General features: G+C 39.7%; 1 protein-coding gene across 1 annotated transcript in view; it reads left to right on the top strand.

Annotated features, from left to right (window-relative positions):
* Positions 1–13581, top strand: part of CUL4B (cullin 4B) — a 48123-nt gene that overhangs the window by 17119 nt on the left and 17423 nt on the right. The window contains exons 3-8 of the mRNA XM_006767808.2: positions 6482–6585; positions 7913–7982; positions 9244–9317; positions 10775–10937; positions 11086–11175; positions 11475–11557. Of these exons, the coding sequence (XP_006767871.1) occupies positions 6482–6585; positions 7913–7982; positions 9244–9317; positions 10775–10937; positions 11086–11175; positions 11475–11557 (584 nt within the window). The remainder of the gene's footprint in view (positions 1–6481; positions 6586–7912; positions 7983–9243; positions 9318–10774; positions 10938–11085; positions 11176–11474; positions 11558–13581) is intronic.

Below are 13581 nucleotides of genomic sequence, written 5' to 3' on the forward strand. Positions count from 1 at the left end.
GAGGAATTGACCTCTAGGCCAATTGGCTGTAAGAATCAGCTGTGTCTACGGTGGGAGAACTTCTGTGCCGGAGACATTCTTATGGGACAAGATGTGCTTTAGTGGGGCTTTGGTGCTCTCTGAGTCTGCCCCCTGAGTGTGTCGCTTATGGATCTGGAAGGTCCCACTCTGACCACTGGGTTCACCGGCTCTTGGATCTTTAAGAAGTTGCTAATTTAGCCTCTGCTTGAGGCTACCCAGCAGGAGCTACGGAGAGATCTGCAGTTTGGGGTTTCGAGGTGCCCTGATGAGGCCCAGCTGTGAAGCAGTGCAAGGTGCTGTGGGGCCTTGGACCTTCTTTTGGATGTTCTGGATCACTCTGACCCAGCACAGTTTGTTAGGTAATTTTAGATTGCAAAGGGCCAGGTCATTCATATGCAAAAGCCTCTGCGCACAACTTGGGTGGGGCGGGGGTCTTAGGGAATCAACAGGATGGAGCAAACAGCTATGGCAGATCCTCAGTCCTACCCTAAGAGGCCCCAGGTCTCAGTGTGCCACGGTAATCGCTGCAAGCACCTCTGAGAGAAAGCGCCCTCGAGTTCCGACCAATGCCAGACAGTCCAGTTTCTCCCCATATGAGTCTGGGTCCCCAGAGACTAGCCAGAACTGGAGTTCAGAGTGGGAACGTGTGTCTCCCTCCTGATTGAAAAAGACACTGGCGTCCTCCATTGCCAGCCCTTTCTGTGTGCGACTCCATACCTCTGCACTTTACTTCCGCCCCGCCTCTGAGTCTCAGTGTGCTGACAACCGCGTCCTCAGTTGCCAGCCCTTTCTGTTTGTGCCTCTGTACCTCTGCACTTTACTTCCGCAGCTCCTCTAAGTCTCAGTGTGCTTTTCTCTTTCCTTCTAGTTGTAGAATTTCCACTCAGCCAGCCTTCCTGTGGTTCTGGGTGATATCCGTTTTGCCTTTTAGTTGTAGTTTTGAGGTGGTTGTGTGAGGCAGCAATTTCAGGTGTGCCGCCCTCTTTGTTTCTCCTCTACTCTCATCTTTATTATTTCCTTCCTTCTGCTTATGCTGGGCTTTTCTTATTGCTCTCCTTCTACCTGTTTGAGTTGTAGGGTTAGCTAATTTATTACCATTTTTTCTTGTTTTTTGAGGTAGGCCTGTAGAGCTCTGAACTTCCCTGTCAAGATTGCTTTCATTGTGACCCATAGATTTTAGATTGTTGTCTTTTCATTGTCATTTGTTATCAGGATGCTTTTTATTTTTCTTTGACCTCTTTGGTGACCGAGTCATTGTTTAATAGCATGCTGTTTAGCCTCCACGTGTTTGATTTTTTTCATTGTTTTGTAGTTGATTTCTAATTTTATGCCATTGTGATCTGAGAAGATGCTTGATATGATTTCTATCTTCTTGAATTTGAAGAGACTTTGCCTGTGTCCCAATATGTGGTCTATCTTTGAAAATGACTCATGTGCACTTGAGAAGAATGTATATTCTGTGGCTTTGGGGTGAAATGTTCTGAAGGTATCAATTAATCCAACTGATCTAGTGAGTCATTTAGGATTGATGTTTCTTTGATGATTTTTTGTTTAGAGAATTTATCCTGTGGTGTTAGTGGGGTATTATAGCCCCCTACTATAACTGTATTGCTGGCAATCTCTCCCTTGATATCTTCCAGAAGTTTTTTTTATGTATTTGGGTGCTCCTATATTGGGTACATATATGTTTACCAGAGTTATATCTTCTTGTTGAGTTGCTCCCTTTAGTATTATAAAGTGGCCTTCCTTATCTCTTGTTATGGCCTTCACTTTGAGGTCTAATTTGTCAGATATAAATATTGCTACCCCAACTTTTTTTTTTTCATTTCCATTCCCCTGAAAAAAAATTTTCCATCCCTTCACTATCAGTCTGTGTGAGTCCTTTGTTCTGAGTTGGGTCTCCTGTAGACAGCTGATATATGGGTCATGTTTTCTTATCCATTCAGCTACCCTATGTCTTTTGATTGGGTCATTTATTCCATTTATATTTAAGGTAATTATTGATAGATACTTGTTTGTTGCCATTTTTATTCTTTTCGCCTGTGTTCCTACTGCCTTGACTTAGAGGCACAAAATACAACTCAGTAAGACACAACATAGAGGGCATAAAACACAAATGTATTCATGATACCAATAACCCCAAGTAAAGCTGATCGCCAGGGGAAGGAGAATTAGGGTATAGAAAAGAAGTAGAAAATAATAATTGAAAAAATTAATTTAAAAATATATTAAAAATCTATAATAATAAAAGCATAATATGCAAATTGATAAGGGACCCCCCTCATGTCAATGAATTTTGTGCACCAGGCCTCTAGTGTATATGTGTGTGTGTGATACATATATATATATATATATGAAAAAAATATATATATACAAATTTTTTCCCCTTAATCTATGTATTCACCTATTTCTAGAAAAGGAAACTAGAAAGCAGATAGGCCTGAGTTGGTGATTGAAACTAAGCTATTAGTAGAAGAAGAGAACATGCGAGGAGAGAAAAAACAAAAGCAATAAAATAAAAAACAAAAAATACAAACACACAATAAGAAAAGAAAAAAAAATTGGCTAGTGAAGAAAGAGAAAAGAGAAGTGTGTATGGCCTTGAAGCAGGGGAGAGGAAGTTAGATGTATAAGTAGGCCAACAGAGACTACTTTAATAGTAATACGTCAATAAAGCCAATAAAGTAGATCAATTTTTAACAGTAAAAAGGAAGGATAGAGAAAAGTTAAAGCAGGAGAAGAGAAACAGAATGAAAATGGAAAAAGTGAGGAAGAAAGTGTTAGCATAAAGGAAAAATTGAGATAGAGTAAAATAATGATAAATAAAAATAGAATGTAGAACACTACTCCAAAAAAATAAAAATTTAAAAAATGGTAAAAAAATAATAAATAAAAGTAATAAAAAATAAAATAAAGTGAAAAAAATTTTTAGTTTCTTAAGTAAAAGATAACAAAAAAGTGAAGTAGTGAAGTTCATTAGCTTCATCGGAGCTTCAGTGTCCCATGGGGCCTGGTTTAAGACCCCTCTCTGCTGTTCTGCCTGCCACATCTCAGTTTGTCAGATAGCACAGTGTTGAAGTTTCCAGTGATCCACTGCTCCTCTGCCATGACTTTGGTTTCAAGCAGACAGAATCAGTCTGCCCACTTTGTTTTTCTGCCTGCTTTTAGTTGTTTTACACAAGTGCCTATTTCTGACATGGCCCCTAGGTGGCGGTTTTTCTGTATTAATTTCTGGGACCAAATGGCCCCTCAATCCAGTCCCCCAGGGCTCCCTGGGGATATTTAGAATCTTCCTTTCCCTGCTGCGCTCAAGACTGGGTGCGGCTGCGCTCCTAGGAGGAGCCTTGTCCTCAGGAGAAAAATGTTCAGTATTGAGGGATGGACTGTCCCAGAGCTGGCTTCCTGCTCCTCTCTCCCTCTCTATTCTGCTTCCCAGTTTCCACAAAAACCACCTTCCCCTGCAGTCTCGGTGAGTGTCAAAAGTTCCTATGCACTGGGTTTAGCAAGTGAAATGTTTAAAAGACAGCAACCATGCCGCCTTGCGCCTTTCTTCCCCAGGCACTGTGCAACTGGTATAGAACTTTAGGCTGCCTTTCTGGGTGCAGTATCCCATGGCTGTGGGCTTTGATCTGGAGTCCCCCACTGCCAGCAGTCCTGTGGACTGCTACATTCGAAGGGCTACACTGACCTCAAGAGACAGGGATTTGGTGCAGTGCATTCTCCCTCTGAGACCCTAGTCCCGGCTGCACACATTTCTCTCTCTAGCCCAGATCCCCAATCTCACCTCTCTCCAGGTGATCTCTGACCTTTCCATCCATGGATTACCTCACCAGCTGTGTTTAATTCCCCAATTTCGGGTGGTTCTTATTCGATTCAGCTGTTTCTTCTGTCTCCTCTGTTAGAAGGCACAGGACCCATCCGTCTATTCAGCTGCCACCTTGTCTCCCCCTGGACAAACTTTTTAGGCGCCTGTGGCCAGGTAGGCTGGAGTCTCAGTGTTCATGGGTTCGCAGCTGAGGCAGCTGGTCCTTGGGCGTTGTGGCTGCAGGGTCCCAAGTAGTATCTGAGGTCTCCCAGAGTAAAGGTAAAGCTAGGCTTCCTATCACAGCCGCTCTCCTCTTCAAGATGGCACGGTCTCTGTGGCAGAGCCGGCCGCTCCGGGAGAGATTGCAGTGGTGGTAGAGGCTGCCTGGCCAGGGGAGCCTGGTCTGCCAGTCCCCAACCGTCCTATGGAATATAACTGTCCCTCACTCACAAATACACACACTCCCTGCACATCCACGAACTCACCTTTCACTCTTGCACTCACTCACACTATCTTGCTCACTGCTGTCCTGTCGGCCACCATCTTCCCTGCTCCCAGTTGTAGGACTTTCATTTAGCCAGCTTTCCAGCAGTTCTGGATAATGGTTGTTCTGCATTTTAGTTGTAATTTTGATGTGGTTGTGAGAGAGGTGGCAAGTACAGGTGTTTACCTACACTACCATCTTCCGAGAGCTGTATCCATTCCTACTGTTCTTTCCTGCAACATCTTAAACCACCCTCCAACTAAACACAGGTGAGGCTGTATGCATTTAAAGCCCAGCTTACTTATCTATTTCTCACTTTTCCCACTAGCTCTCTATCCATTTCCCTCTGGGTCTTTTTGGACTTTACCTCTACTGAAGAAATCTTTCCTGACTTGCCTCTGCCCCAAAGACTGGATTAGGGGTCTCACCTCTATGCTTATCCCTATCACAGCATCTAGCACAGTGTATTGTAATGGTATGTTTTCTGGCCAGTTTTCTCCTTACACCATAAAAGCCTCTTCCATGTGCAGGACATATTGTGAGTTAGATATATATTAGTTTTTTTTTTATTATTAACTATATTCACCTAGTTTAAAGCCCAAAAAGTATTAACAAACATATATCAGTAGAGACTTGAGCACATGGTCTCTTTCTGTCATTAAGGAGATTTGGGGGACAGAATATACACATGAATACATGTGGTATTGACTCAGTGATGTCAATGTGGTATGCCAGGTGAGTTACTAGTTGCTGAGTCAATTAAGGAAAGCTTTATTGGAAGAAGTAGGACCTAGTTGAGTAGTGAGTGAATATGGTATCTTGTGTGAGAAGATAAATAGATGTGTTGAGGACTACTATGTGGGAGGAGGAGGAATACAGCAGAAGGGAATGGAGAAATAGGACTTGGAGAAGTACTGGAAGTGGGTGAGAAATGTGGACAAGATGAAGTAGGAAGATAGAATCTAAGAGGAAAATGAGAAATGCTAAGAAAATGAGTCACTCAAAAGGATCACCTTGATCCAATGAGAAGAATCTTAAAGGAGGAAGAGGGAGAGTCCATAGAGGACCATTATGAACAGAAAGGCACATAAATAAATATAAAGACACCTTTTGACATTTGTGGCCTAACCCAAGGCCCCATGGAAAATGGCCACCTTATTCTTCCTTAGCTGCTGGATCTAATTGGACTGCTGTTTCCTATAAGTTGTGACTCCTTTCCTCCAATGGTATAGTGGTTTCCTTTAAGCTTTCTTTTCATTTGCTAATTCATTTATTGGACCTGCATACTGGCAATATGACTACATATTTATAAAATACCACTCCAACCAACAGAACTTAGATGCTCCTTTAAAGTCAATTTTAATGAATTTTTGCTTTCTGTTGTGGTAAGACAGGAATCCTGATGTTATACTTAAGTCATAACTAGTTGGAATTATAGATTATATCGGAGCTCATCAAAAGAGTTTTACCCAGGCTGTTGTTTTAAATTTGAAAGTCTTTTGATATACATAATAAGAAACTCATTGAAATCTGAAGTTTGTCCTTTTAGGAGCTGAGTATAAAAGAAGACCAATTCAACTATTAAAATGAAGTAAAAATACAGTCATTTCTTTTATAATTAATGTTTATTCAGTTCAGATTTTGAAACCTATATTTAAATATTTTAGAACTGAAATGTTGGAGAAAAATTCTTAGTGGTTAATTACATCATACTTATAATACTGCTAGAAGTAATTTCTGCATTGTTTTGTTCAGGAGAACCAAAGTATTAAATTTTATTCAGTGGTGGTCAGACGGCCCACCTTTCCGATGAAAAATTGGTGAAATTATTTTTTAGGCTCAAAATGGACTTATGCTTATGAAAACAATGGACATTTTAAAGAACAAGACAGCATTTATACGTAACAGTTGTTATATATTGAATGTCTTAGGGGGGGGCGGGGCTTGGCTTGATTCCCCCCATCCTTAAGACCTTTACAGCCATAATCAATAAATTATAGTACATTGGTTATTGAAAAAGTTCACCACCACATTGTTAAAATGTTGTTGTTTTACTTTGTGTTTTAAATGGACGTTCAACCCTTTTTAATAAGCTTACATGGTAGAAATACCAAAATAATAAAAATTTATATGTGTTCTTCCCTTAAGCATGTGTGTGTTTAATCTTACAGGCTGTAGAAAATCTCTGTTCTTACAAGATTTCTGCAAACTTGTACAAACAGCTGAGACAGATTTGTGAAGATCACATCAAAGCACAGATTCATCAGTTCAGAGAATATCCTTTTAAAAACAAAACATCTTGTATTTTTATCATTTATTCTCTTTCTATCCTTCACTATTTAATCTAGCTTGAAATGGAATACAGTCAAACCTCATTTCTCCAATGTCTCCCATCTTGAATAATTCAGTTCTCAACCAAGTTGTTTACAAAAATAGTATCTTGGTTGTTGAACCAACTTCCTTGGTTTTTGACCTGACAACCCTTTCATGCTTGTACAAAGGAGAGAATGCTTTTGTTGCTGGTGAAATTCCACAATTAGTACAATTTTAAAACATAAAGAGGCCATTGAGAATGCTAAATGTTGCTAAGGGTGTGAAAGAAACAATGATCATGAGCAATTGGAGAGGTAGAAAAACGGTTGTTGATTTGGATAAACGAAAAGCAGTTAGCCCGTGACAGCATTTCAGACAGTGATAATGTGAAAAAGCAAAGATATGCTGTATGTTGACCTGAAAGACACCTATAGAACAAGAGCTGAAAGTGATTCCTTTAAGGGTAGTAGGGGCTGATTTGATAAATTTAAGAAAAGAAGTGTTGATTTATAGATTTTTAAGCAATACATTAGACATGTACTGTATATAAGAAAGGTCTGGAACGGATTAATTCAATTTACATGATTTCTAATGGAAAAAATGAATCAATTTATGAACAAATTGCTTCTTGAACAGCCTTCTGGAATGAAGTAAGTTTGAGAACTGAGGTTCCACTGTAGCTGTGTTTTGTAGATTTAATTTTATTTTGCTTCTAGAGAAAATTTTTTTAGCTTTAATTAGGATCTAAGTCTAATATGTGGTATTAATGTAAATAAAATGTTCTTGCATTTTTACCCTTTCCTAGCCCTAACAAATTTCCATTTGAGGAACGATAATTTAAGGAAATGACAAACTAAAAACACAATGCTCAGTTATGTTTAAGATTTGTTTTTTTTTAAATACATTTTAATTTATTTCAGAGAAGGGAGAGGGAGAGAGAAACATCAATAATAGAATCATAGATCAGTTGCCTCCTGCACGCCCCCTACTGGGGATCAAGCCTGCAACCCAGGCATGTGCCCTTGCCTAGAATTGATCCCAGGACCCTTCAGTCCATAGGCCGACACTCTATCCACTGTACCAACCCAGCTAGGACAAGACTTGTTTTTTAGGTATTTTTAGTGAGATACAATATTTTTACAGTTCAAGAAATAGCATTTTTTTCTATAATTAAGTACTATTTAGTTTCATTAGTATGTAAGGTATTCCAAATTTAAGACAAATGTGCTCTTACTTTGCACATGCCACTTGTACTAAGCACTTTAAAATGTCCTTGACGTACATCTCACGGATTCATTGGATAGTGTTCTTTTTCTAAAGAAAATTGATAGATGCTGGCAGAACCACTGTAGACAAATGGTAAGCTGTAAAAAGTATTACATCTCAGCTAAATATTGTAGTTAAAAAAATTCTTTAAATACGGGAATGTTAGTTTTAAAAGCTATGAAGTAGGGGCCTGCCTCAGTATCTGTTCTTCTGAATTGGAAACTAATTTTGGCTTTGTTTTCTGTATTGAAAATGCAAGTTATAACTAAGCAAGCATTTAATTTTTTTTAATGTTCATTGATTTGAGAGAGAGAGAGAGACATTGATGTGAGAAACATTGATTGATTGCCTCCCGTACATGCCCCGACCAGGGATCAAACCCAAAACCTAGGTATGTGCCCTGACCAGGAATTGAACCTGCAACTCTTTGGTGCCCAGGCCAATACTCTAACCATTGAACTACACCGCCCAGGGCTTGATTCCCTGTTTTCTATTTTCAGTTCTCTTTTTTTAAATTTATTGATTTTAGAACGAGATATATATACACATACACACACACACACACACACACACACACATATATATACATATACATACAGTAGGTTCTCAGGTTACATCGGAGATCTGTTCCTATGGCACAATGTAACCGATTTTTGCCATTAAGTCGGAACCCACATGGAGCACATACACAGCAGTAATGAAGTGAAACAGTAAAAAAATGTAAAAGAAAGATAATAATTCCTGACCTTTACTTGTGGAAAATAAATAATAAAAAAAACATAAAGCACATATGTACATATGTTGAAATGACTAAACTTTTTTTTTATAAATAAATGGGAGATGGCGATGTAACCACGAAATGATGTACGTCGAGTCCGACCTAACCCGAGGACTGTCTGTGTGTGTGTGTGCATGCGCGCGCACACACACACACACACACACACATACATACATATATATTGGGTGTTCTACTTATTTATGCATTCATTGGTTGATTCTTGTATGTGTCCGGGACAGGGATCACACCTGCAACTTTAGTATATTGGGATGATGCTCTAACTAACTGAGCTACCCCACCAGGACCTCTGTTACTTCTCAAGTTACAAAGAAGTCATAGGATCATTTTAAGTGCCCCTTTTCTGGAAACTACAGAAGGATTAAGATAATAGACTAGTTTAATAAAAATGGTATGGGCATATTCTATGGTATGTCTGTTCATCTGTATGTTTGATCCTAGTAGTCTAGTATATATTAAAGCGAATCCTGCAATTTTATTCTTATTTTATTGAGTTGCAAGTATTTCAGCCTCACAAAATATAAAAATTGCTTGATTTCTTTCTTTTTTTATTGACAGATCATGATCAGGAGCATTTTTTTGTTTCTGGATAGAACTTACGTTCTTCAGAATTCAATGCTACCCTCCATTTGGTAAGGATGCTAGAAAAATATTTTGAAAAGATTTGTTACAAATCATTGTCAAATCTTAATTACACTAATTGAAGAGATTAAGTGATACTGTGAATATTCTCCTAAAACCTCACATTTGGCTTCTTAAAACATTTATAGCAGTTTTACCTTCTTATGTTTTATGCTAATATTAGAGATAGCTTACATTCACTGAGCCTATAATAATTTATAAAGTTTTTCTATGGGAATTAAAGTTTATCTTTGAAATCTTTGGGCCGATTAAAATTCAGTGGGTGTGCATAGTAGAAACTGTTTCTATGCTCCCCTATATATTACCAAAATAAGGAGTTCCTGTAAGCAGCACAGATAATTTCTTTACCTTCCTAATAAAAGCAGAGAAACTTGAAAAAGGCAGCCACGGCAAGACTTTGGAGATATAGAGATAGATAGATAGATAGATAGATAGATAGATAGATAGAGATAGATATATCTATATGTATATATTAAAGAATTAATATGAGTGTATATTATTTTGTTGCTGATCAAAAATGTGCTTATTATCCTTTTGTTGTTAATCCTTACCCAAGGATATTTTTCCATTGATTTTTAGAGAAGGTGGAAGGGAGCGGGGGAAACAGAGAGAAACATGGATGTGAGAGAGACACATTGATTCAGTTGCTTGGGGCCTGCAACTGAATACATGCCCTTGACCAGAATCAAACCCATGACCCTTCAGTCTGAGGGCTGACTTCTCCATCCACTGAGTCAAACCAGCCAGGGATGCTCATTATCTTTTAACAATTTTATGGAAAATTCCAGCTATACAGGAAAATAGAATAGTGTAATGAGCTCTTCCCCCGCCATGTGTACCTAGCATCTACCTATAGCAATTATCAGAGTTGCTGATTTTTGAGTACTAAAGCCAGATGACAAATGACCAATTAAGCCTTCATTAACAGTACAGTGAAGACCATTTTATAACTTTGAACTAATTTTATCTCTTAATTTGATCAAGGAAGAAATCCACCAAAGGAGATAATATAACAAAACTTAGTTATGGAGGAAGATAGGAGTTTAGCCTTAGTTCTCATTAGAGACAAAATGAGTTTCCTGTATACTTTAGTTTAATAATGTTATTTAAAACTAAGAGGCCCAATGCACGAAATTCATGCATGGGTAAGGTCCCTAGCAGCTGCCAGCTGGGGCCTTCCTTCCCTGGCTGCCAGCTAGGGCCTTCTTTCATTCCACGCCACCCCCTGGTAGTCAGCACACATCATAGCGAGCGATCAAACTCCTGGTCGGTTGAACTTCCAATGGGACACTTTGCATATTAGGCTTTTATATATATGGATTCAATGTGTGGATTTTATCATGTAATTTTACAGTGGCTGTTTCAAAGCCTGGAGCCCTAATTAACATGTATGTCTCTCCAGAAGTGGTATTGCTGTCAATTAATTTAGATTATATTTTTATTTTAGGGACATGGGATTGGAGTTATTTAGGGCTCATATTATAAGTGATCAAAAAGTCCAGACTAAGACAATTGATGGCATTCTTCTGTTGATTGAGAGAGAGAGGAATGGTGAAGCAATTGATAGAAGTTTACTCCGAAGCCTTTTAAGCATGCTCTCTGACTTGCAAGTAAGTTAACTACTTCACTTACTACAGAGCTGATGTTTATCCCTAGTTTGATGTGTAAAAACCAAATTAATAGTGCTGTTTACATAAAGAACATTCAATAAGTAGCTAATGAATAAATAAACTCCATTATTTTGTTTCTCCCTCCCAGATTTATCAGGATTCTTTTGAACAACGATTTTTGGAAGAAACTAACCGGCTTTATGCAGCTGAAGGCCAAAAATTAATGCAGGAAAGAGAGGTATTTAAAAATCATGATTAATAAATCCACTGTATCTCACAATAGACCTTACTTATAGAACATAAGCTGCCCTTTGCATTTATCTTCCCAACATTGTGATGCTTTTCTCTCACTTAGGTGCTCCTTTCTTTTCTCTCTTCTTAAAGGCCAGAATTCTGGATCATAAACTCTACCTATAATTTTACATATGATTCAACCCTGCCACATTTGGCAGGGCTGCTTCCAGGATCTTTTGGACTTGACATTTTCTGAATGATTTATGGGGAGGAAAACAATAATATAAAAAACTATCTTTGTAGGTTCCTGAATATCTTCATCATGTTAACAAACGTCTAGAAGAAGAAGCAGACAGACTTATTACTTACTTAGATCAAACCACCCAGTAAGTATGACAAGCTCTGCCTAATAGCCTTAACCTGTGTTGTTGAATTGCTTAAGGCACTTTAGGCATCCCAACCATGTTAGTAACTATTTTCAGATGTGAATTGAGATTGCTTAACAATTGTTTTTATAATACAAGCTTCAAGTTGTTATTTGATTAAGGTTAAGGATATGATTATTGGTTGTGTGTATGTGTTTAGGGTGTAATTTAAAAATAATGTTAGAAACTTGTTATCTTTGAAATCTTTGGGCCGATTAAAATTCAGTGGGTGTGCATAGTAGAAACTGTTTCTATGCTCCCCTATATATTACCAAAATAAGGAGTTCCTGTAAGCAGCACAGATAATTTCTTTACCTTCCTAATAAAAGCAGAGAAACTTGAAAAAGGCAGCCATGGCAAGACCTTGGATATATCTATATATATCTACACTAATAAAAGAGAAACATGCAAATTGGTATCACTCTGCTATGCCCACCAGCCAATCAGAGTGACTATACAAATTAACCCAACAAATATGGCAGTTAATTTGCATACGCAGGCACAGAGCAAAGACTGAAGGCTCCGGCTGGAGTGAAGACTGAAGACTGAAGAGGCTTGGCTTCTAATCTTCGTGCAATGGGCTTCTAGTATATATATAAAAAGCTAAGTGACCAGCTGACTGGCTGGTAGGTATGATGCACACTGACTACTAGGAGGCAAACACTCAACGCAGGAGCTGCCAAGCAACAGCAACTGCAGAGTGCCCTTTCGCATTCTGGGACCCCTCGGGGGATGTCGGACTGCCGGTTTTGGCCTGATCCCTGCAGGCCAAGTCAAGGGACCCCAACTGCCAGAGGGACCCTGCTCACTCTGCAGATGCCCTTCCATCCCCATTGCCACCTCAGGTGCGGTGTCCAGGGAGGGGCCGCAGGAGGTTGGCTCCAGGGCATGTCCAGCCTGTCTCGCTCAGTCCCACCCCACCAGCCACCTTCTAATTAATTTCCTTTCAGTGTGCATGAATCTGTGCACCGGGCCTCTAGCTTATTTCATAACGTAAATCAAGTTTTTTTTTTTTTCAAACTATAAAAGAAAGTTTATTTATGAAGTTAAAGAGGTAGAAGAAGTGACCTGTAGAAGAAATGGGCTCAGGAAACAAGTTACAGAGGGGAAAAAAAAAAGGACCTTTGGAGCTTAGGGGAGAGAGAGGCAAGAAAACCATGCCTGGGGGGAGCGGAGAAGGGATAGGGCGTGCTCCCTGGAGAGAGCCCCACTCCAGCTGAGGTCTCAAGGGAGGACCCCAATAGAATATTTATCAGCTTTCCCAGTGTGTCCTTTCAGGGCTGGCGCTAGGGCTAGGGTCATTAGTCAACACAGCTGGTCCTGATGTCAGCCATAGTGTCACTTGTCTGGGCCTGGAGCTGAAACACAACTGAGGTCTAGGTGTATTTGTTAGGGTCAGAGCCTCATTGTCCTGGGGCCTTAATGCTTAAGGGCTATTCTCAGGCCCCCTTGTTTGTTCCCCTCTAAGGAGGTCTAACCTGTATGGCTAGCAACATGCCAGGGGAGGTAAGGTCAGGGGAGTGTCTAAACCGAGTGACCAGTGACAAGTATATATATTTTAATTGATTTTAGAGAGGGAAGGAGAGGGAGAGAGAAATAGAAATATTCAATGATGAAAGAGAATCATTGATTGGCTGCCTCCTGCATGCCCCAACTGGGATTGAGCCCACAACCCAGGCATGTGCCCTGACTGGGACCTGTGAACCCTGACTTCCTGGTTCATAGGTTGATGCTCGAGCAGTGAGCCATGCCAGTTGGGCTTGAAGTTTTATTTCCGATGAATTCTAACTGCCAGGCTTGATACTTTTTATTATAAAACTAGAGACCCGGTCCATGAAATTCGTGCATGGGGTGGGGGCAAGGGAGCGTCCCCCTCAGCCCAGCCTGCACCCTCTCCAATCCAGGACCTCTCGGGAGATGTCCAACTGCCGGTTTAGGCCCGGTCCTGGGGATGGGGCCTAAACCGGCAGTCAGACATCCCTCTC

Source organism: Myotis davidii, unplaced genomic scaffold, assembly GCF_000327345.1.
Source record: "Myotis davidii unplaced genomic scaffold, ASM32734v1 scaffold500, whole genome shotgun sequence".
In the NCBI taxonomy this organism is placed as follows: Eukaryota; Metazoa; Chordata; class Mammalia; order Chiroptera; family Vespertilionidae; genus Myotis; species Myotis davidii.